Below are 24,424 nucleotides of genomic sequence, written 5' to 3'. Positions count from 1 at the left end.
TAATTCTGCTCTCCGACGGTCCGATCGCTAGGCAGCTCAAACATCATTGATTCGTCTACGCCAATGCCGAAATTATCGTCAGCCACATTACTAGCAGAAATAAACAATTCACCGGAAGTAAAAACATTTCGAATACGAGGATATAAAATTTCGGATTTTGTTTGCGCTATTGCTTGGAATACATTTCGAAATGGTTATTATCACAGGTAAGCGATTGCCAAAGTAGCTTTTCCTTATACCTACAAAAAATTCAAAAAATTTCGAATGATTCTAATAATAATAAATAAATTATCGATGATCTCACAATGCCCACATTCGTGTACCTGTTGCATATATATACTTACATACATATGTAGGTTTACATACATGCTTCAACAGTACTTATGTACTTACCTATATAGTATGTATATATGTATGTATGTATGCATATACTATATACAAGTGCCATAGTTCAGATGCGTTCTTCTTTTTGCCCTAGCAGAAATGACTAAAAGCAAATTGTTGTAAAGTTTCTGCTCAAAGCTTTCCGTCTTATTATTATTCTGTTCCAGTATACATATGTATGTAAACAAATATGGGCTTATACATATTTATGTATGTATACCAAAGAATCTATTGTTTTTAATGCGCTATTTTTGATTACAAATCACATACATATAAATATATCGCCAATGAATATATGTATCGAATCATCAAGTGAAGAGAGAGTTCTTTACATTCGGACGAGCTTCTTCATCCGGAAAGACAAGGCCAGCGACGTGTGCTCGAGTCGAGATCGTTGCAGTTCTTAAGACAAAATTTGGAACATATATAAATATGTACTTATCTAAAGTTTTGTAGAGCGCACATACAAATGAATTTACTCAGACGTGATTTTTTTTTCTTTTCAGTGCCCTATGTCAAAAATGAGAGCCTTTTCGACATATCGAAGATGTTGCAGGCAAAAGTACAAGATGCTATAAGGTGGACGCAAGAACAAAACCTATCCGATACGTTCAGTCCATTATTGTGTGGCGTTGCAGTGGCCTTATTTTCCTGTATGCTGGTGTATTTCGACAGCGACGTCCCTGGTATAAGTCCGCCCTCTCCCTTTTCACCACTGAAACAGACGCAAGTTATTTTCTCAAAAATTTTGGTTTCTATAATTATTATTTTGATTTCATTAGTTACCGCCGCGAACGACGTAGTGCCTTACATTTGGGTTATATAACCGCAATAGCAGCGGGTGCAATAGTCAGCATTTTTATGTACTGTGATTTCCCTATAAACTGAAGTAATTTATGTTTAAAAGTAAGTTAAATGAATCTGAATTAGTTTAATTCTAGTACAAATTAATTTAAGTACGCAAAACTAATAAACAGAACTATTCCTTATTCGTTTTGAAGTAAAACAAAGGAGGCGACGTTTTGTATACGAAGCGGCCAATGACGCGCAAGAAGCGTCCTACAAGATAAGAGTAATATTCTAAAAAAAAAAAAAAATAATAGATAATCGGTTATCCGATTCGAATCCACGTAAATTAAAATCATAATAAAAAAATCTTTGAAGTACAGGTCCCCCATCCAAATTTTGCAGCAGTAAAATATTTTCACCTCGTTGCTTTCCCTTCGTTACTCTCTTTAACTGACCTATAAGAAAATGGATATCAACGCCGATTTCCTTCGACCATCCTTATGCAATATTGTATTACTGCTTGGAGCCACGACTGGACATTTTTTGCTCAAATAGCCGACTGTCGTCATGTGAAGGGGATGCTTCTTTTGGCAGAGGGATTGGCAATAAGAAGAATTCCGATTTCGCGAATTGTGGAGAATTATGGACATCCTCGATTTTAGGTCTTTTAACTTTGTCGAAACTCGCGTTTAAGGCAGCCACAAATTGTTGACGTGAGTTTGTGCTTTTTGCTCCTAAATACATTTTAGTATTAGTTTTTTAATATGTATACTATCTACTACTCACTTGAAGGAAAAATCTTAGGAAAATTCATCACTAGAATAAACGGGTCAAAGCACTTACGGTTATGCCACTATTGTTATGCGCATTTAATAACGGGACAGTTATTTGAGAGAATATTTTTATTAACGTTCACGCTTGCCTGGTTATCAGGTTATCTGGTTATGTGGTTACATTTTATAACCAGACAACCTAAGGCAAGCGTGATCAACCACAATATAAAATATATTAAATTGCAGTTCATACCTATGTACATACATATTTAGTACTAGTATTACAATTATATGGCATGGAAATTAGTTTCTAAAATATTTGTAAAAATAATAATGTAATATTATTACAGATTTCCAACATCATTGAAACGCTTTAGTTTCTCTGGGAAATTGTCTCTAAAGAGCACAGGATCTGCTCTAAATTCAACGCTATGCAGGGGCATGCGTCCATAAATGCTAGCAAATCTATCAATGCACGCTGATCTTTCGCGCATATGATTCAAATCGGCTGAGAGCATTTCGGTATTTGTACATTCGGGACATTTGAATTTTTTCCGTGGTGTTACTTTAATAGGTGGCTTATTTGTAATATTGGCAACAAGAAAGTTCATAGCTATGTCTTCACAATTCATATGCTGATCTACCCAGTCTTTGATATTTCCAGGCATGGCATATGTGTACATATGACTCCAAAATTTGTGATGAAATGCTGCTCCAGTGAGTACCATGGATATTTGGTTAGTCCATTCAGACTCGTAACGCCAATGCATAGTTGCATTGTCCCACACGTGAATACGACTAGGAAATCCAACAATTCGATCCGGAAACTCCCGCCAAACTTCATATCTATAATATTAGAGATAAATACACGTTAAATAAGAGTTAATTACAATTGTTAGCGCATTGGTTACCCAAAATCCAACTCATCTGTAGTAAGCATGTTAATGTCGTCATCGATTGTAAGAATAGCTTCCGTTTCGATTTCATTATATGGATAGAAGCGGTTTGAAAGCCTGTTTGCACGAGTTTGAATTACTTTAAGAGGCTTTGAAATTGTCGGAAAAGCAGACACTGAAATTAGAGGACAAAGTAAAAGAAGACAAAAATCAGGAAACATTCAAAATATTTTACAATGTGGCGGCATCTTATTTTGGTTATTCCAAATAACCAGTATGCTCTGTAGTGATGGCACCATAGCTAATTTTTGAATCAATGTGAACAGACTTTCCACTCTATCATAGGTTAGTATCACGGCTGTAAAGCCTTGCGCCTTGGGAGAAATAACCGGCAAGAAGAGTGGATTGAAAGTACTTCGGTAGTTATCGTCCGGTTTATTCCAATCCATTATGCTACGACCCCGATGTGGAAAGATCCGATTTTCCAAAATCTCCAATGCAGTTAGCGTTATAACATTCAAATCTTTGAAATATCGATTATATACCCAACGACCTTGCCGTTGTAATTCAAAAATTTTTGTATGTGATATTTTTTCCAACTTTTTTACTATGGAGTGCATTTCAGCCTCACGAATTCTAATCGAGAATAGGGGCCAATCAAGGACATCCTCAAAAGGTAGTACGAAATTATCTACCGCAATCAAGGGAATACAGTTGTAAGCAAGCATTTCCATTAAATCCGATTGTCCCATTGTTACACTATGCGAGTATAAACAGAAAGTACCCTTTTCATACACTCGAGGATATTCGAAAACTTTGGCGCGACTACTGTTGCAATGAATTCCATTTCTAGATTCTTTATTTGATATAATGCAGTTATCAATGACAAGGACATCATTCGGGTTGTCATCAGCCAAAGTCTGTACATATCTACGATACTTTTGGTATATGTTTGGTAAAACGGCTACCAACAAATTTCTACGCGGCAGGTGCGTTGATTTAGCGGATAAATCGGCTACTTTTTGCTGTGTGGGACTAAAAATTGGTAACGCTAAATCAAATCCTGTCCGATAGGTCCATGAATCAAATCCGCCTCCAAGCACTATGGCACGGTCAGTTTTCAAAATGTTTCCGTCAACTCGAGGTATCATATTAAATATAATGTGATTCTCGCCATTTTCCCAATGATTCTGCATAGCTAATGCTTGCTCCACTGTACCAGGTTTAACCAAATTACTATTCAAGGTGTCAATGCTTGGAAGGAACAAGCAAGCCTCATTTGGGTTAGGTGTATAGTAACGACTTCGTACAACCGCCTCGAGGATTTGGTAATATTCCCTTGTAAGTATTGAAACGGTATTACCACTTGTTTTATCGATGTATTCCTGCAAGGGATAGACAAACACGGTGAGGCGATCGTGTCCCTTTTGTCCGCAACGATACAAATTCACGCAATCCCATAGTCTACAATTATCATCCCGTTCACGCGCTTCCTCACTGCCACTTGACAACAAGATTTCGTGGACGTGATCAAGGTCCAATGGAACTTTATTGTTTTGTCCAGCTTCATTTCGCAAGTTGAATAGGTCGCACACGATGCAAACACCACTGATAACTAATATCAAAATAATTATATATGAAATTGAAGTTTGAAAACGTTCACTACGATGGTTGATAGAAGCTAGCAACTTCTTCATTCCTAAAAACCTTTGATGCTGACTACAACCAGATGAGTTCCGGCAATATCAACAACCAGTGGTGTCACCTGTCCAAAAAAATGTATGATGGAATGTTTCGATTTTTATAATTTTCGAATAGGTGGAAACCCCAAAAGCAGCGATGATATTAATATTACTAAAAAAAATTCTACTTTTAAATTCGGACAAAAATGAAACTCATGAAAAGGCTGATTATGTTCAATTTTGCAAATTATTAAAAAACAGTATTTCTTTAGATAAAGTTCAATAAAGTTCATAATAAATAATAAAAAAGGATTTTTTATAAAAAAGAACCCCATTACCACCAAGCTGTTAGGCTATTTCTGCACTTTCACACCCTGCTAACTTTTGACATTTGACATTGTCTATTGTTGGGCAAAATCACAATTCTTTGATGGAATCCCAATTCGACTGTCCACGCGTTCTCAAAAAGTGGTAAATTAAAGAGCAAACACTTTTTTGGTTAATCAGAGTAGAAAACCAACGGCGCTATGAGTACAATACTGGAAAAAATTGCGGCCATCGAATCCGAGGTAACTAATAAAAGTTAAACTGTTGATCCAAATAAAAACTAACCTTAACATAATTTGCCGCATCCGTGGATACCTTGGCATTTTGATTAAATGATAGATGGCACGCACCCAAAAGAACAAAGCCACATCAGCTCATCTGGGTCTTCTGAAAGCTAAACTGGCAAAGCTGCGTCGGGAATTGATCTCTCCAAAAGGCGGTGGCGGCGGTGCCGGTGGTGAAGGTAACTGATAAAAGTTATTTTGAGCTTGGGAGCTGTAAAAAATAAAATGGATACTCAAACTAGCATTATCTTTCGTACAGGCTTTGAGGTTGCAAAAACTGGAGACGCACGAGTTGGATTCGTGGGGTTCCCATCGGTGGGAAAATCAACTTTGCTCTCTAACTTGGCAGGTGTTTACAGTGAGGTCGCAGCCTATGAATTCACGACTTTGACTACGGTTCCGGGTTGTATTAAATATAAGGGCGCAAAGATTCAGGTAAAATTTTAAATATAATAACACATATGCATGATGTACAACTTTACTTAACATTTCTCTATCATCCACGCAAATAGCTCTTGGATTTACCTGGAATCATCGAGGGTGCTAAAGATGGCAAAGGTCGAGGTCGTCAAGTTATCGCTGTAGCTCGAACATGCAATTTAATCTTTATGGTTTTAGATTGTCTCAAGCCTTTAGGACATAAAAAACTACTTGAACATGAATTAGAAGGTTTTGGCATTCGCTTAAACAAAAAGCCACCAAATATATACTTTAAACGCAAAGATAAGGGAGGTGTCAATTTCAACTGCATGGTACCACAATCTGAATTAGATGCTGATCTAGTCAAGACAATCCTTTCCGAATATAAGATACATAACGCTGATATAACGTTGCGATATGATGCGACTAGCGACGATCTAATTGATGTTATCGAGGGTAATCGTATTTACATACCCTGTATTTATCTTCTTAACAAAATCGATCAGATTTCCATCGAGGAACTGGATGTTATTTATAAGATTCCGCATTGTGTTCCAATATCTGCACATCATCGCTGGAATTTTGACGACTTACTAGAGATGATGTGGGATTATTTGAAACTGGTCCGCATGTAAGCAACTTTAAAAAATTAAATGAAAATATTTCAGCTCTTGCTTTTGGTAGTTACACGAAACCGAAGGGTCAATTGCCGGATTACTCCTCACCCATCGTACTACATAATGAACGCACAAGTATACAGGATTTTTGTAATAAGCTGCATCGAACAATAGCTAAAGAATTTAAATAGTAAGTAATTTATATAAATTTTGGCCTAATAATGTGCTATGTATTTCAGTGCTTTGGTGTGGGGCTCTTCCGTTAAGCATCAACCGCAAAAAGTGGGTATCGACCATATCCTCAACGATGAAGACGTCGTGCAAATTGTAAAGAAGATATAAATTGGTTTACTTACACTTACTTTAATAAAGTTGATATTTTTGGCTTTAAAGACACTAAAAAAATAAATAAAAAATAAAAAAATATATGAACTTAGAGAGATTGAAAAGGAAGAAGCATAAAAAATCGGCGCTTTTTTTAAATCATTTTAGTTCATAAAATCGTGCGATGGCACGTTAACCCCAAGACGGGCTCAAATAGCTTCTACTAAAAATAAAATCACCGCTTGGAGTCGGCTTTGCGTGAACTTGATATGTTCGCGCGCGCCACAAATCGGAGGCGAACCTCGGCCAAACACTAACTTATTGTGTAAGCGCCAATCTTTTATATCATCATGTTTTTTATTATATTATATATTTTATTATATATTATTTTCAAATATTTTATATTCAATATTCAATCAATATACATAAATGCTTAAATACTATCTTTTTATCATATAAATCAAACAATTTTTATTCTTGTGTAATTGTAATTTATAAGTAATCGGTCAGGACCCCCAGTCATAATAAAACCAATGTACACACAAACATAAGACTCGACCCAGAGAGTTTTCTTCGTTTGTGTTTGTGCCTTTACATATACGCAATTCAAAAAGGTGCCTATTGTTGAAAAATAAAAATTCACCTACTAGTAAAGGATTAATAGGTTGGCTTTCTCATTTTAGAAATGTACAGATGCAACGGCTATGTATGTATGTATGTGTTGTTACGATTCCCTGCATAGTACGTATAAGTGCTCCAAGGCATTGTGCCGGTTCAGGAGGGATGCATTTGTGGACGTCTGGTTTTTTTTAACCACGGCCGTTGTTTAGATTTTATGAAACTGTTTTTCCCACACGTAGGGGACCGCGCGTTCGTTTGGCTGCTGGCTCAGCTATACTACTTGCGTTCGATTCCACTTTACTCTCCTCGTAGGTGACAGTGTTATCCTAGCATTAATAAGGCATTTTTAGTTTATATATTTCGCGAGACTGTGTTGAATGCTCACCTGCGAATTTGTCGGCGAGTTTTCATTGCTTGGCAGATGGTCAGCCGCACGTTTTTCACCAACAAGACGCATCGTCGTGCTGCTAGCGGCCGGAGTTCCAAATTTTTTAACCACCGTTGAAACAGCTGCCGAAGTGTTTATCTTCGTCGTTCCAGATATGGGACTTGATGCTAACGTATACGTGTCCAGAGGTATATATACCTTTAAATCGTTTCCAGGTTTATCCAAAGGCTTATAATACATCTCTGGTAATTGAATTTGAACAGAAAATGAATTTGCAGATGAGCTTCCATCGCCGATTTTCGAGTTAATTATGTACAAAGCTAGATCACATGCCGCCCACATTTTCTAAAAAATTTCATTAGGTTTGAATGTTTGTTTTATATATGTAAATACCGTCGATAACATTTTTGAGGTAAATTCTAATGCAAAACTTACGAAGTTATACGCATGATCTTCGGCGTTCGGTGTGGTGTCCTGGTGATTTTTCATCATCTGTATAAGGTTGGTGTAGAAGCTGTATGAGAAAGCTTCACGTTTCGCCATAAGCGGTTCAAGAATGAAGCGCAAACATTTTTCCACCTGTTTCAGCTGGTTGCGATCTTCGTAGTCAGTAAAGGTTGGGTCATGTGCAAGGACAGGTATCGCAAATGCTAACATGAAATCAGGTAAAATATATGCAGTTTGCGCATCATTTTTGGTCTCAGTCGCTATGAAATAAAAAATATTATTTATTTGACTAAACACGATGGCATTGACCACTTACACATTGTCGCTAGAGTTTTGAGATATTCCCGCCTTTTATTAACATCGATTTCAACGTAGTTTCGGATGACTTCCGTCAATCTAAAGCGCAAATACATAATATAGAAAATTTAACGATTTTATAACATAAATGCAGACCTTTTATCAGTTTCATGACCAACTAGTGCGTAATATCCCATAAAGTCCAATGGTAAGCATTTGTTCGGTAGTCCTTTGCCCAAACCTTTATGTAGTTTTCGTGCGAACATATCACGCACCTCAGGCACAGGATCACACTACAGTTACGTATAAAATAAATAACAAATGATATAGAACTCAAATAAACTAGTTACAGGTATGCCACTTTCAAAATTAACGACTCGATATGTAAATCTGCAACATTTTCTGAGCGATATCGAGCAAAGCATTTTGAATGTGTGTATATTTCTTAACTCTTACCATAACTTGCGATAAATTGAAAAACTGCTCCGCGTTGTACTGATCCCCAACACCTTTTTGTTCGCAAATCTTTAACATGGCGCAAGCAGCGCTGAGACGTAACCACGATTTCTCAGCTGGGCACAGTCGATTCTGCTCCAGTAAGTCGCCTCGCTGATTTATGAAAGCGACTAACATGCGAAATGTTTTCTGTGCAGCATGTTCATCTGAACGTAGGCCAATTAGCCAGCGAGCCATTGTTTTAAGTGCATCTAGCTTACAAAGTGTATCCGCAGGCAGTCCTTCTTTGTCACACCAGTCCCCAGCCGGCAGTATGCAATCTCGGGTCTCCGAAACGCCTTGAATAAGAAGCTCTTTTACAACGCGACGAGCTATCATATTTTTCACTGGTGTGAGGAAGGCTTGAGGCATGTGGTACGCAATGTGGCCTAACGTACAAATTTTTGTATGCTGATATGGATCTCGTGGGGAGAGAGTGACCCGTAGTGTTTCTATAATTTCATTGAAAATTGGATGAATGATGGGCGTTTTTGTTGGAGGACTTATAGTGTCGGCGCCAGCGTCAGTGCCACCGATCGTTTGAGTTTGTACATTGACGAATATACAACGCACTGCGTGCTTGGCCTGCTTTACTGTTCCGGTTAATGCAAAATCTTTGCAAATAGAAGCAAGGGCTGCTACAATAGCAGGATTGATGTCACATAAGGGATGATACCGTCCTAGATGTACGAGGGCCTTAAGAATCAGTGGCGCAGCATAGTCCTCTTCGTGACTCAGTAAGGCGATCATGTGTTGTAAGGTTTCATCGGTGAAAAAATGTGCAGAAAATATATAAGAAAGCATCTTTAAGGAAAGTAAATCAATAAGCAGAGCTCCACAAATGTACAAATGTATGTATGCAAATAACTTACACACAGAAATTTAAGACCACGTTCACCAGCTTCGTCGCTTGGTATTCCCACCTCTTCCACAATCTTGCCTCGCTGCATACATTGGTCAATAAGGCTGCGGGGATTATATTTCGTTTGAAAAAAAATACCGAGCTTTTCTGTTTGTATATAATTACCTTATCAGTATACCGATAGACTCTTTGTCCACCATGACGGAAGCGACCCGCTCTATAAGCATTTTTACGGTATTATAATACAAATTAGCCGTCATGGGATTTCCTAGTTTCTTAAGAAGCAAGGACATAGTATCAGCGCACTCCTTGCAAGACACATCACGCTTCAAAATGATCTCCATATAACGCAATAAGGTACCATCTTTGCGCATGTTGATACTGAATTTAGCAATGTACTCACTAGCTTTAAGAGGGTCTGGCAATAATCTATATTTTGATGGGGGTTTATTTTTAATATTTTAATACTAAAAAAACTGATCAAATCTTACTTGCAAATTAGAGCCTGTTTAACGTTATGTTGATTCAACATTTTTTGTGTAAGTTCTTTGGTATGATGCATTTTTACCCAATCGCTAACAGTTTTTCGCGTTTTCATTTGATTTTTCTGTATCTCCATAAATGCTTTCATGGCATTATCATCGAGTGTTCCAAGCAGATGATACAACATTTTCATTCTCTCGTCGGGCGGCAACTTATACGGCACTAGGCACGTAATAAGTAAACGTTCAACAAGTAGACGATCTTCAATTCCGGGCATATAATAGCCGTGAAGAATTTTATTTTTTATCCAACCAACAGATTCTTTCACTTCCGAAGAAAGGTCATTGGGCTCGCACTTCACCCCCTTATAAATAAATGCTAGCCCGTTCATAGCTTCTTTTCGAATTTTGAATTTCTTATCCAGCGTACGTTCGCGGACAATATGTAATAAATCTTGAGATTCACAAACGATGTTGAATTCTCGCTTCGCTGTCGCAACAATGGCCATTACAACTTCGTAACGGACAGTTTCATCGGAATCGTGTTGTCGCGCGCGCAAACATTCGATTATGTCGTTGCGCAAGTGTGGGTGATTGAGCAAGAAATGCATTGAAGATTGTACACATTTAACACGTATCGCAGAGGCAATATCGCAAAAACGTCCTAATAACATACGTAAAAGCGAAGTATGTTTTTTTGAAAGTTGGGAATCCTTTTCAGAAAACATTCGGGCTAATAGAGATACAGCCTCTGAAATAATTATGAAATAAATTTCGCGAATGACTTTTAAACATACGTACATGTATTAAAATACTTACTCATCCGTTCTATTTCATTTGTGGATTTCAATTTGCATTCCAGTTGAGGCAAAACAGAACACATCAGATTCGGACTAATTTGATTTAGCTCGTAGATGAGATCATAGATTTTAGCCGTTATCGCAATATTTTTATCAATTTTACCCAAAATAAGCACTTGGTTGAAAAACTAAAATTAAAAACAAAGTTCTCAATTACTTGATGAATACTTAAACCGTCAACTTTGAAAACTTACAATCTTAATAATTGGTTCCAATGCGTAACTTGTCTTCTGTATTAATTGTTCTGCTAACTGATATGAATGAACGTTATTAGATTTCAGAGGCTCTACAATGTTTATCAAAATTAAGTCCAGTAATGGGGTAGTCACGTTATCGGCCTCCGTAATTAGTGGGCTCATTATATCAATCATAAAATTTTTTACTTTGGTGCTGTGATTCTCGCTGCAAATGTAATATTTACTACCATCGCAAATTTGAAAATCTAAGCAAATGTAAAAAATGTATGTACTCACTTAATGATTTTGAACATCATAGCAAAAAGTTGGCAGAATATTTTCTGGCAATCTTCAATTTCAAAACACATGTTAAACGATTTTACAAAGGCCAAATTTTCTAACAAGTAAAAGTATCTTTTGAAGGATGCATCTTTTGGGTCTTTGAGACCGTGAAGCTGCTTTATGAAAAACATGAATATAGTTTTGATTTGATCCTGATCTTTGTAGGGTGCTTCAGGAGCAAACACCCGCAAAATATCAGCAATGCAACATGCCACAAGAAGTTGAACATCGCGAGACTGGTGTTGCAGGAAGTAATCATCTACCAGAACCAATGCTAATTGTATGTAGTCATGGAGGTGTTTCTCATCTTGCCCCATGGCCTGTAAGGCATGAGCTAGTGTCTGGAAGTAAGGATCAATATTAAAACGAGCAATAGAATAACATGAAAATATTATCTTACCTTGAGTCTACGAATCAGCTCATCCGTGCCTAAATCCTCAGTCAGCGGACGGCAACCTGCGGGATATTTCACTTCCGCCATATTTGTTATCTATCGACTCGGGTTCCTTCCGCTTCCTTCTGCTTTCCAAACTGTCTTTGTCAACAATTGAGTTGCAGACTCTGTTGAAATAGTCTACAAAAACTGTAAGATTGAAATGTTATTTGGAATTATTAAAGTAAATATGAAAGTTGAAGAAAATTGCAGATATGTATAGCGATAGTTTGGCGAGTTGCCAAATGTTATAAGCTATTGATGCGTGGTTTTACATGGCTAATTTCAATAACACATATGTCTCAAACAGCAGCTGGAAGACAAATCTAAAAGCAGATGCAACGATTTCATACGTTTTTTTATCCAACTTTTATACAAGTATGTATGTATTACAAATATTTGAAAAATTAATTTTGTATCAAAAATACTCTTTTAAAACGTAAAAACTAAAAATTTGTTAGTTATAAGCACAAAACCGTACAAATTTAAGCCGGCAGCTAGGTCCTACTCTTAAATTTTTTTTTTTGTGGCGTATTCTTATCGTCTCTTGGTGCTTCACATCAGCTCTAGTTGCCGCTGTGGCTGTCACCACCAAAGGTACACAAAACCACACAAATTCTAAATGCTTACATCTCTGTTATTTAATATACAATTCACTTTGTAATATGAGACATCTAATCTCCACTATGCTGGTTTTATTTTCACGATAGTTGCATATTTCTGCACTAATTATTTGTAGATTTTCGCGCAAACACCACAATATTTTTACGCTATTCCTCCCCGTGTGTGCTTCTTCTTCTGCCGAAGGGAAAACCGAACGCCATCTTTTGAGGCGTCGCCAGGGTTGGCACTCTAAAATTTCCCTTTTAGATGGCGCTGCTAACACTATGAATCGCTTCACTTGTAGGTGGTGCTCGACTAACAGGGTTGCCTTTTATTAAATTATTACCAAAATTGGTAAACAATTTTTGTTGGTAAATAGGTACATTTTGGTTTACTTTGGTGGATTTTAGCTTGTAAAAGAAATACAACTTTTCGTTCTCGCTTTATTTTCCGGAGTTATCATTATATTATAAATTTCTTTCGAAAAGTGTAGTGTACTCTATTGCATCATTTCCGAACCCATTGATGCACACTTTTTATTACATATCGTTACCCTAATTCACAAAGGCCATAACCAACAAATTTTAAATTTTACAGGCGAAGCAAAAAACATAAATAGTATCAAACACAGGTAAGGCTTTTTAAAGAGTTGCATGTAACTCCGTTGCTTTAAGTACTAACACTAAATATTTGTATTGAAAGTGTAGTATTTTAATACATCCTATCTAATAGCGTGCTCCATTCAAACCTCATTTTATTAAAATACTGCGCTTATGATTGCCTAAATATTTTAAATTATTCTTTAAATAAGAACAAAAAATAGACAGGTATGTAGCTACACATTACGATTGCTCGTAAAAAAAAATAATCACCGCCAGTTTTTATAAATGGTAATTGTTAAATGAAAAAATTACAAAAGACCGGCGAAAAAAATGTTTTTAAAGTCCATGGGCATACATACCCAAAATGGTTCTAAAAACTCAGAGTAAAAAGTCCGAAATTTAGACGACAATTTTTGGAGTTTTTCTGTAGAAAGTTTGAATGCTTGATTTTTATAAAAAAAAATAGCAAAAACTTTTTACTTGAAAAACATTGTGAATCTTCAAAAAAATTACCAATTGGTTTTTTGAGTCATTGTATTTGTCTATAATAATCCAGTTAAAGTTTCGTTGCCTTTAGTTTCATCACTGCCGTTAAAATGATTTCAAATACCATGTCATTAGTTAAATAAAAAGTCCATAATAAAAACTTTATTTTTATTGTAACAACGAAAAAATAGAACAAAGCTATAGTTTTTATTAAAATAACTAAAAAAAAGATATTAGTAGATAATTTCCAGATTTTCCAGATTTTGTAGATTCTTTTCAAGTGGATGGCACGATTTTTTTCCCCTGTCGACTAAGTAAAAGCAACATGTTGTACATGGTATTTTTCGGCCATTTTTTTGCACCTCTGGTGTCGGTTTTTCACTTGGCATTTCATCAAAAATATTTTGATTCATTTTGATTGAATTATCTATAAAATATCGGAGTTATTAAAAAATTCAATTATAATTAATTTAATTTGAAGGATATTCCCGAGTTTGCTGTGCTTTTTTTTTAAATATCTTTAGATATGGCCTTGTTCATGGAGCAAATTCCCTACGCCTGGCTGTTATTAGGAGCCGGTGCTCTGTGGCTTTTCAGGTATGTATGTAATTGGAAATTTGAACTCTTAAAAATATTAATACAATTATTTTAATAGGTCGTATATGCAGGGTGGGAAATACAGAAAAAATACCACGGCATTGGGGAAAGTGGTCGTCATTACTGGAGCTAACACTGGCATTGGGAAAGAGACTGCCCGTGAACTAGCTAAGAGAGGAGCTACCATTTATATGGCTTGTCGCGATATGAAGAAATGTGAAAAGGTAGTGATAACATGATAAAAAGAGCATGCATAGATTATATACCAGCTAAAGTAATATTTCGTCACTTGAAATGCAAAGTCGTAACTAAATAAAAATTCAAAATTCACTTTTTAATTTATATGATTTCATACGATTTACGATGTTGTTACGTCTTTTTGCATTTCAGGTGGCGATTAGAAGGATTTACAGAAAAAGTTGTTCTCGTAAGCCAACCTGTATAGGGTTTATTAGTTGCAAAAACATCTTTTCCTATGAATGGAGATGTTCGCACATAGCCTTAATAAATTAGTAACGCTCGTATCTTTTTTCGGACAAAAAACTGTGATTCAATTTCACTCCAAACAAATTACACGTTCACAATTTCACGTGTACAAATACAAATGCTTAGGATAAAAAAGAGATAAAGCAGTATATGACGCGCAGAGTAATCATTTCTAAGTTTCTAGGTAAGTCAAGCCAAGCCCATGATACAAACTAGTAATTTTTAAACAAAAAACAAAACCGACTTCAATTCTCATATAAAAATGTAAGATTATCGTCATTTTATTCACGATCCAATTGTCGGATCTAAACAAAATTAGTCTGGAACCACCTATGACATACCACCTTTTTGCTGAGAAAAGAATTATCGAAATCGGTGGACGTTGTCTAAAGTTATGCGGTAACATACTTATAAAAAAAAAATAAAAATATACCGACGTGCTGTTAACCATGCTGATAACCTTCTCCTTTTTGTGAAGTCGGTTAAAAAAGAAGGTAGTTTCACTTTGAAATAACGCTTAGACATAAACTGTTAAAGACGTTTATACTTTTCGTAAATTGCTAAGCAGCACTGCCACCTCAACAAATTATTGTTTTGGAAATTTTAATATCTTTTAAAGGAATTTTTTATGAATTAAAAAATAATAACTAACACGCAAGGTAAATTTACTTATTTCACGGTATTAACAAAGCTGTTGATAAGTGTGTATTGTTTTAAAATACCTTCAAGTAAGTTACCGCTAAAAAAATCGGCATTATCTGCAGTGTTATATGAAATATTATTATAAGTGGCACTTTAAGAAAATTGGATAATAAATGTTGCTTTAATTTGGATCCTCTTTAGTGGAAATATGAATAATGGAATGGTTAAAAAGTAGCTTACCGTCAACGAAAGCACCGTGGAAGCATAAACTCATTTGTGATAACGTAAGATATGGGCATGAAGAGGGAGGTAAAAAATTTCCTAATTCTTAAGCTCTTCGTTATAGTTTATAGATATATAAGCTGCTCGCTGGTGTTGCCGCGTTTCGCTTCGATTTCGTACATCCGTTCTGAGACGGAAAATTTTCTACCGAGCATTGGTTGGAACAAACAAACAAAACCTTTGTGAAGTTACCATGCACGTGGCCATCCTGAAATATGCAGCTAATCGTACTAAATAATGATGATAATAATTGCATAAAAAAATAGATTCTCTGTGTGCATTAAAGAATGCAATACGAGCATTTTACTTGCCTTCCGATTTATATTTAGTTTAGTTTAGTAAAAGCTCGCTATAAAATGAATCTAAAAATATATTTTTCGAAATATTTATTTTTTTTTTTTTTAAGTAAAAACTTACTTTTTTAATTTCTTCGAGGATATGGTAGCTACAATTTAAATGAAAATGCCAAAAGCACAGTTTACGTCAAATGGCAGCCAGAAGAAGTGAAACTATCTTAAAATATTTGAATCATGGTTAAGCCGAAAATGTATTTAACAAAGTGTGATTGAATTTGACATTGCTCTCAGAAGAACCATCCTATGAAGTCAAATTGAAAAAACTTTCTATATAATTTGAATCGCTTGTTTATATTTTTTGGCATAATAGTAACTTAAAAGAGAGCCTATCTGAGTTGTCAGTCACACCTTGTTTAATACACCTTGGTCAATCCTAAGTCTTGCATAACCGAACTTGAAAGTGTCTACAAAATACCGTTGATTTTTGCCAGCGTCATGTAAAAAAATAATAAACAGTAAACAAACCAAGGAAAATAGTCTAAAACTGGTAAAGTTGACGTGTCCCTTTTTTTACATACATACATATCTACAAATACGTAACAGTAAATATATGCATTTTAATAACGTGTTTCCACGAACACTGTGTATTAAGAAATTTAGGCAGAAAAAAAGTATAAATGCAGTATTTTGGAAAAACACAGAGCAGAAACTCCCCGCGAGTTTTTCTCTTTCCTCCTATCATTAATAAATTTGGTTTAAATGGCGGAGTTGAGCTGTCAAAAAAGTGTCAAACAGCTCTGTCGAAGTTCGAATTTTCTCCTCCCGAATTTTCGGGGAAAATGCTACTCCCTGGAAGTTAATTATTGGAGGATATCTTTCTTGCGAGAAACAAAATCCCGGAGAATAAACTCCCCGGGAGCATTCAGAATTGGGCTGATTATACTTCGAAAAGAACTATAGATACGAGCGTTATAAATGAGCGCTGTGTGTTTATGTACATGTACAAGTTTAAATTTTTTAAATATGTAGGGCCCTTTGCATTGATGGTGAGGTTGTTTTGTTTATTTTAAAAGTGGCATGTGCCACTTAAAAAAAAATCGACTTAATGATATCGCTAATTACAATTTAACGATATCTGTTCATTAAAAAATTGCACTGACATGTTAAGAACTACTGAGGATAGTTTGAAAGTGACATAAGTCACTCAAAAGAATCAAGTTAATTATACCGAGCAAAAGTAATTTTTACACTAAAAGAAAATACGTACCCACAAAACTAGAAGCCAAATATAATAAAGCTGCGTTTTGGTTTTTCTGTCTTCAGCATTTTTTTTCAAGGACTTTGAAATTTCAAAGAAATGATTAGTTCCGAAACTTATTAAAAAAAAAATCAGTGCAATGTAGAATAACAATATGGGCGCCAAATGAAAGATAAAATTCTTTAGAATTTAAAAATATAAAATTTTTTAATGCATAAGGACGAATAGGTCCTTTTAAAATTTTATCCTTGAGTATCCCAAAAAATTGCAGTGTTTGTTTTTGAAAAAATTATAGTTTAAGCATTAATATGCAAAACAACCATATTCTCGAATGTCGTGATTCTAGTTTAATAGCTTAAAAACAAAAATAATTTAAAGGGCATTTTCAATATTAATTCGACCTTGTGAACCACGAAAATTATATATTTTTAAGTTTAAAGAATTTTTTTCTTTCACTTGGTGCCCAAATTTTTATTCTAGATTGCATTAAATTATTTAAATGAGTTTTGGAATACTGATATATGTACACTGGTATCCTAAGTAAAGATGTACCGGGAATCCGGTAGATATCCGGAATCCGGCTTATCCGGCCGTTAATTTTTGTTATCCGACTAAAATTCGGCCGGATTTCCGGATTTCGATTATAGAAGATTCAAATTAAAAATGTAGTTAAACATTTTATTTTTGTATTTGTATAATGAAATTTAATAGTATCTATTTAGCAATTAAAGTTAAAAGTTTTTATGTTTTTCATTATCAAAATAAGCATTGCCGATTTATATAGCTACAACCTATTTCTATTTTCAAAATAAACGCCTCCTTGCATTGAAAACTCTTTCTTAGTTCACTGAGTTCACGGAAAGGTAGTGTCGCAGAGGTGGTCCCATACTAATCTGGCTTAGATCCGATCATTGGATCATGAAATACATACATATATATGTATATATAAATATTTTTTTAAGTCGGTTTTTTTTCTAAAAATTGCTTGTTATATTTGTTCTTTTTTTTTGCCTTTTCTAACTTTAATTTTAAAACGCAAGAAATAGCTTTTATTCCTGATAGTATGAAAGTTTTAAACGTTCCAAATTTAAATTGAACACCACTTGTATCAACTCGCGTCGAGCGCATGTTTAGTACATTTAAGGCTTTTCTTCGCGAAAATCTAAAAAAAAAATGCTGCCAGAAAACTTCAAAATGTATCTTGTGATTCAATGTTACTACAACTATAGAGATTAAAGTTTAGTGAGTTAAAAACTCGAAAGGAAAAAATAGGAGGCATTCCACACTATTTCAATTGGTGAAAAACTACTTTTGCTCGATTTTCGGATATGTTGCAGAGGAGGTCCTAAAGCGTTTGTAAACGCAAAAAAAACAATTTTTTTTTTTTCAAAAGTTATACAACAACCAAAATCAAATCAAAATACGTCAAATGGGCCACTTAAAAAAAAGGTAGTTACGTACCTTGGTAGAGGGCCAGGTAATATTTGTTTCCCTATACTTTATTTTGCAATAATCCTCTTACTTTGACAAACATCGCGAATTTTATATTAAAATAATAATTTCTTTGATGTTGTTGTTGTTGTAGCGGCTACAATAATTTCTTTGATCTGTTATTTTGGTCTAAATTAAGCGGAAAACTATATCGTTTTAGCACAAATTATAAATTTTGTGGTAAAAAAACTACTTCTCGAAAATTTTAAATTTTTTCGCAAAATGTCGTACAAAAAGGAAACATTGAATGTTTCGTATGTAAATCTTTAACATATCTACTAATTTAAAAAATAAAAAAATTAATAACCACTTATACTAAAGAAATAACAAGTAATATTCCAGCGCCATCTAACAAATTTTATATTTATTTTACAATATTTCGAATTTCAAATTCATCGTCCAGGGAATGAATTTTACATTTGAGATTATGAGTATTAGAAACAGGTATACAACAATGAAATCGACGAGTTCCAACAATGGATGAGGAATTTTCAAATCGAACTTTTAAAGCTTGCTCTTCCAGTGTATGTTCTTCGTTTGTACAAAAAAAAAACGGTTCGAATGGAATTAATTGATTCTTTGGCAAATTCGTATAACTGACGCGGAGTAGTAATTTGATTATCATAAGGTCTTTGTATACTTGCTCGTGTGACGTGGCAAATAAATGCCACTCAGCATCTACACCAAAGTCCGCTTGGTGATAGACCAGATTAATGCATTTATTTTTTTTTAATTTTAAATTTACGAGAGGTAGTTTTTTTTACCACAAATTTAACAATTTGTGTTAAAACGATACAGTTTTCCGCTTAATTTAAACCCAAAGATATCTCTGCCCGTTCGGGAGATATGACAGATCAAAGAAATTTTAATATAAACACACAAATATTACCTTCGTTATTCATTTCCATTCTCTTTTTGAAGTATCTTTCTCACTCGAAGACGTATACCATTTCAGACTACAAGAATACTGACTACGAAAGAAAATAACATGTAAACTTTTAGTAGAAATTTCAACTTTAACAGCTGATATCTCAATGGGAAAACTCTTTAAGAAAATAATGAGTATGTACTTTTTTACTCTGAAGAATCAATTTAGTGAAGGGGCAAAAAAATCCATTTATCGATACTTTAAAAAATTAATTTTGGCCAGCAAATAGTAGCTATCTGACCATAGTGCAATGTAGCCGACATTACCGAGGAAAAAGAGCAACATTATTTCGAGAAACGAAAATGCCATTCATTTATATCCAAAAAGCCGGTTGCTTTTTAAGTATTTAACAATTAAACTACTTAATTAAGTTTTGATGTCCATATATTCGAAACGTGTCCGTTTTTAATGACCTGTTCACTCTCTGCACAAGCCTGACACAATTATTCACAAAGAGAGTTTTGCTTTACTTCGTTATTTTCTAAATGTTGCGAAAAAAACTTCACACACAATCATAAACCACCACCAATTGATTTTATTAAACAATTTTAAATTACGAATATACCTAATACTAAAAGCACGATGCGAAAAACCACACGCAGAAAGAGCTGGAATACGAGAAATATTTGAAGAAAGAACGTAGAAATGATCAAGTCATTGCAAATCATATTTCGTTTCCAAAAATAAAGCGAATACTATTGAATTGAATAAACATTGGATTGCCGCCATGTCCAAAAACCCCGGAGGAACACTGAAAGAATTGTTTTTAAATAAGCATATTTTTTTTATTTCCGAATTCTTCGGAAACCTTTGAAGTCAAAGAGTAAGCTCCTTCAATTGGGATTTCCAGAAGAAATGTTCAACGTCTGGCTATAGAGAGAATCGATGTTCAAATAATTAAAATGCTATAAGTCTAACCTTTAATTAGATAAGAATTACGTAACTATCTGAGACCCTCATCATTCGTGACTCCAATAATTGAAATGCTTATAAAAAGTCTCGAAATCTCGAAATCGAAAAACGCTGATGGCGTTACAGGTTCCCCGAATTCTGAAACAGCCAAAGGAATGAGAATGAAGAATTCTTTCTAAAAAGCTTTAGAAAAGCTGACACATCTGGTTTGGCTTGTAAGCGGTGTTTAAACAACGATCTCGCCATTATGGGTTATTTTTCAAGTGAATATTCTTCAAGTTAAATGTAATATTCCAATTTTTGATTTCAAGTATTAAATAAAATAACCATTATTAAAAATTACTAACTTTTCCATATTTTATTTACATAAGTAACTTAATTTACTTACCTAATTGTTTCTTAAAAATACTTGACATCCGCATTCGCATCCGCATCCGCGGATGTTAGCTGTTAGACATGCGAAAAAGTTCATATAAAAGTGCATTTCTAAACATATTTACCCATTAAAAACGAAACGTTACTATCGATACTACACTCAGAAAAAAGCATTTCCTTAAATCAAGAAAACACTATCCTTATTTTGGAGTTACTGTTTTTTCCTTAATATTACGAAAAATTTACTTAATTTCAGAAGTTTTTCCTTAATTAATTATTTCAATTCAAATATAAATTACAAATTGTAAAATTAATTTCATATATGGAAAAAACCTAAATACTCAAATAACATAAAAAGTAAATTAGATAAATTTGTTTTTAAATACAATTTAAAAAATTTCAATTAAAAAATAAATAAATATAAAAAAAAAAATCCTGCTCTGGGACTCGAACCTTGCATCTCCCGACTAGCACTCTATAGCTTTGCTCTGTCGGCCATTGCCACTGTTTGAGCGCCGCGAGCAAAATGACTTACTTCTTCCTTTCACGGGGGATGAAATGGCAAGTAAATTTTTCCTAAAAACTACGGAATTGTGTTTTCCTTAAACTGAGTCAAATCGTATACTCATATTAAGGCAGTCATGTCATTGGAGCCATTTCAAGGTAATATTTCATTATTATTACATACTTTTTTCCTAGTATCAAGGAATGTTTTATCTGAGTGTATCGATGGTGCAAAATTAAACTATCGAAACTATCGAGTGGGAACACTATCGATGGTTTTCCAACTCCACTGTATTGTACCAATCTTGTGACTACAAAACAATTGTCGTCCCACTTTTCTTTGTTTTTTTACCAATAGCCCAATATAAAAATGTACGAATCTGTATAAATATACCAATGCCTCAAAACTTTGTGCAATATTTATAAAAATAGAATAAACAAATTTCGAGCTTTTTTAATTTCGCTAGCTTAGAGTGAAAAGTTGCTAAGTCCCATTTTAAAAATTTTACAGGAGAGTAAAAAACTTCTTAAATGCGTTTTCCTCAAGTATTTCGCGAAACTTTGAATACAATATTTTGTCTGTTCAAACAAAAGCAAAGCTCCATACGAATCAGGGAGGTTCGATCTTTATTAAAAGATTTCGTACTATTTTGGTCTTATTCGATTTTCAGTGTTTCTTTTGGACTTAGCAAATTTTCCTTTCATTGAATATAAACGAGAATAAATAAAACAAGTACCTTTATTCTTTTCAAAATACTGCATTTTAAACTTTTCTAGCGTCCTATATCAAAATATGAATTTTCATAAAAAGTAGACTTAGCAACTTTTCACTCTAAGCTTGCGATTTGTTTCCCTAGAAAGATTCCGAGTATGTAGTTGAAATGGCTAAAAATCACGGTTGATTTTTTAGAATTTTTGAAAAAGCATAAAGTTGGAAACTTGGATTTACGCAGGTTTTGCTAAGGAATGAACTATATTTTTATAAAAAAAAAAATAATCAAAATAAATAACAAAAATAATATGTTAAAACTTGGGAAAAAGTGGTTCGGCTATAATTTTTTGAGCACTATATGCATTTTTTTACATATTTAATTGTACATATATAAGTATAACAAAATTAAAAAAGAAATGCCTTTTTTGCATTTTTTCAAAGCTCATTTTGCCTTTTTTCAAATTTTTTGTGCCCTAAACTCTTAACCCTGGTTATCAATATTTGTAAACATGCTAAAACGAATATCGATTTAAGTACAAAGTGACTTATGCCACTTTCAAAATAAACTGTTTATTTATATTTCTGTATATTTCTGTAAAATTATGAACCATGAAATTCTATTTAATGCTAATCTATTTTGAAGGCGCGTCAAGAACTAATCAAAGACACATGCAACAAAAATATACATGGTATTAAGCTGGACTTAGCATCTCTTACATCAATTAAGGAATTCGCTGATCAGTATGTTATGCAATTTTTTTTTCTGCACAGAAACGTTACAGCAATTTTATTTTTACTTAAGCTTCAAAGAGATCGAAACCCGTCTAGATATCCTTATAAATAATGCTGGTATTATGGCCTGTCCGCGAATGGTTACTGAGGATGGATTTGAAATGCAGATTGGTGTTAATCATTTAGGCCATTTCTACTTAACAAATTTGCTCCTTGATCTATTAAAGGTATGTTGATACTATGTGTTTTTTTCTTTACCTCTATATAATAATATACATAACAATATATATATATATATATATATATAATGTATTGCTTCTAAAGAATTCTGCCCCGAGTCGAATAGTAGTGCTGTCAAGCTTAGCACATGCGATGGGTCCTTTTAAAAATAATGATTTTCTCAGCGAACATTCGTATAAACCTTCAAAAGTCTATACACATAGTAAAATTGCAAATATTTTGTTTGCTCATGAATTGGCAAAACGTTTACAAGGTACAAAAGTGACTGTGAACTCCTTGCACCCTGGTGTGGTGGAATCTGAATTGATGCGGTACAACTCGATAATTAATAACCGATTTTTAGGGTAGGGTATGCTAAATTTCAGTATTTTCAAAAAGTTTTTAACATGTTCGTTGTTATTATGTATGAAGTCCTATTGCAAATGTTTTGAAATGGCCCTTCTTCAAAACTACTGCAAACGGTGCTCAAACTACTATTTTTGCCGCCCTGGATCCAGATTTGGAATTAGTAAGCGGTGTTTATTTCAGCGACTGCCAGCCGAAGAAAACAACTTCAGTAGCCCGCGATGATGATTTGGCCAAGTGGCTATGGGATGAAAGTGATCGACTAATCAACTTGAAGTTGGCACAATTGGATCTGAAGTAAAATACACCCATACATAAATATTTATTAAATAAATGACTGTCACAACCCAAAAAAAGACAGTGAAATTACCGGATACAATTATAGTTTAGAAATAAAAGAGGCTAATGTTATGCTTTGAAGCAACTTGGAGCTCAGCCTATAGATGAATATAAATATGCATTATGAATTATAACTTTGCAATAAAACACATTTGATGTTAACCTTAAAGAAATATGATTTTTATGAATTAAAGAAGCAGTTTTATAAGAACTTCTCCTAAAGGCCTTCGAATGTTGAACTGCATCGTTATTGCAGAGGACCATCGATATCTATTACATATGTATATACATATGTATGGAATCTTCAAAGACTAAACTAAATTTTCTATAGTATTATTAAATGTGCGATATTACAAGAAATTCCGCATCATTGTCTGAAAAAATACGTTTCTTGAGTTGTGACAGTCTTTTAGTAAATGAACGATATGCAAATATTATAATAACATGCCCTGCAATGTATTACATAAAACGCACTTGCGTGCAGTATTAGTCATAGAAACTAAAAAAATATAGATGTACTATCAAATGTTATTTAAAATGTTTTTTGTATATTAATAAATATTTAACAAATAAGAGAATATTTGTTTTTTTTTTAAGACACATGGCGAAATAATCATTACATCGTATCATATACTGATGAAAATTTTTTTATTTGAAGTAGATTATGTTAACATTGAAATTTTGTTTGCTATAAG

The 24,424-nt window shown here is 34.0% G+C and overlaps 5 protein-coding genes across 9 annotated transcripts; 3 read left to right on the top strand and 2 right to left on the bottom strand.

Moving 5' to 3' along the window:
- Positions 1–1,543, top strand: LOC118744358 (ADP-ribosylation factor-like protein 6-interacting protein 6; the record flags this gene model as incomplete). 2 transcript variants are annotated; one of them, XM_036477310.1, is given in 4 exon segments in its annotated part: positions 1–206; positions 891–1,110; positions 1,167–1,290; positions 1,386–1,543. In XM_036477310.1, coding segments are annotated over 3 exon segments (342 nt in total). In that variant the 3' UTR covers positions 1,273–1,290; positions 1,386–1,543.
- Positions 1,544–2,061: 518 nt separating this feature from the next.
- LOC118744356 (exostosin-2) lies at positions 2,062–4,606 on the bottom strand. The gene is made up of 3 exons (XM_036477307.1): positions 3,078–4,606; positions 2,858–3,017; positions 2,062–2,792 (listed from the first exon to the last, which is right to left on the bottom strand). Exons 1-3 carry the CDS (start codon positions 4,537–4,539, stop codon positions 2,291–2,293), a joined length of 2,124 nt encoding a protein of 707 aa, XP_036333200.1. The 5' UTR covers positions 4,540–4,606; the 3' UTR covers positions 2,062–2,290.
- A 310-nt stretch (positions 4,607–4,916) lies between these two features.
- On the top strand, positions 4,917–6,608 carry LOC118744357 (GTP-binding protein 128up). The gene is made up of 6 exons (XM_036477308.1): positions 4,917–5,093; positions 5,191–5,314; positions 5,395–5,570; positions 5,648–6,186; positions 6,240–6,362; positions 6,412–6,608. Exons 1-6 carry the CDS (start codon positions 5,052–5,054, stop codon positions 6,512–6,514), a joined length of 1,107 nt encoding a protein of 368 aa, XP_036333201.1. The 5' UTR covers positions 4,917–5,051; the 3' UTR covers positions 6,515–6,608.
- Positions 6,609–7,101: 493 nt separating this feature from the next.
- On the bottom strand, positions 7,102–12,715 carry LOC118744355 (sister chromatid cohesion protein PDS5 homolog B). Of its 4 annotated transcripts, none has more exons than XM_036477302.1 (14): positions 12,530–12,715; positions 11,867–12,049; positions 11,422–11,807; positions 11,143–11,368; positions 10,908–11,076; positions 10,098–10,839; positions 9,772–10,035; positions 9,617–9,710; positions 8,706–9,548; positions 8,406–8,542; positions 8,269–8,348; positions 7,941–8,212; positions 7,503–7,850; positions 7,102–7,443 (listed from the first exon to the last, which is right to left on the bottom strand). In XM_036477302.1, exons 2-14 carry the CDS (start codon positions 11,945–11,947, stop codon positions 7,330–7,332), a joined length of 3,756 nt encoding a protein of 1,251 aa, XP_036333195.1. In that variant the 5' UTR covers positions 11,948–12,049; positions 12,530–12,715; the 3' UTR covers positions 7,102–7,329. The 4 variants fall into 4 exon arrangements, with proteins under 4 accessions (XP_036333195.1, XP_036333199.1, XP_036333196.1 ...); XM_036477306.1 differs by having other exon boundaries at positions 11,143–11,350; XM_036477303.1 differs by having other exon boundaries at positions 12,557–12,715.
- A 1,209-nt stretch (positions 12,716–13,924) lies between these two features.
- Positions 13,925–24,260, top strand: LOC118744352 (retinol dehydrogenase 12-like). Its single transcript, XM_036477300.1, has 6 exons — positions 13,925–14,187; positions 14,246–14,411; positions 22,717–22,814; positions 22,876–23,032; positions 23,130–23,389; positions 23,457–24,260. The coding sequence occupies exons 1-6, from the start codon at positions 14,117–14,119 to the stop codon at positions 23,689–23,691; spliced, it is 987 nt and encodes a 328-aa protein (XP_036333193.1). The 5' UTR covers positions 13,925–14,116; the 3' UTR covers positions 23,692–24,260.
- Positions 24,261–24,424: the final 164 nt, after the last annotated feature.

This window comes from Rhagoletis pomonella, unplaced genomic scaffold (genome assembly GCF_013731165.1).
Source record: "Rhagoletis pomonella isolate Grant_MI unplaced genomic scaffold, Rhpom_1.0 Rhpom_scaffold_00008, whole genome shotgun sequence".
Classification (NCBI taxonomy): Eukaryota; Metazoa; Arthropoda; class Insecta; order Diptera; family Tephritidae; genus Rhagoletis; species Rhagoletis pomonella.
The sequence above is the reverse complement of the archived record's forward strand: the minus strand, read 5'-3'. Positions and strand labels throughout refer to the sequence as shown.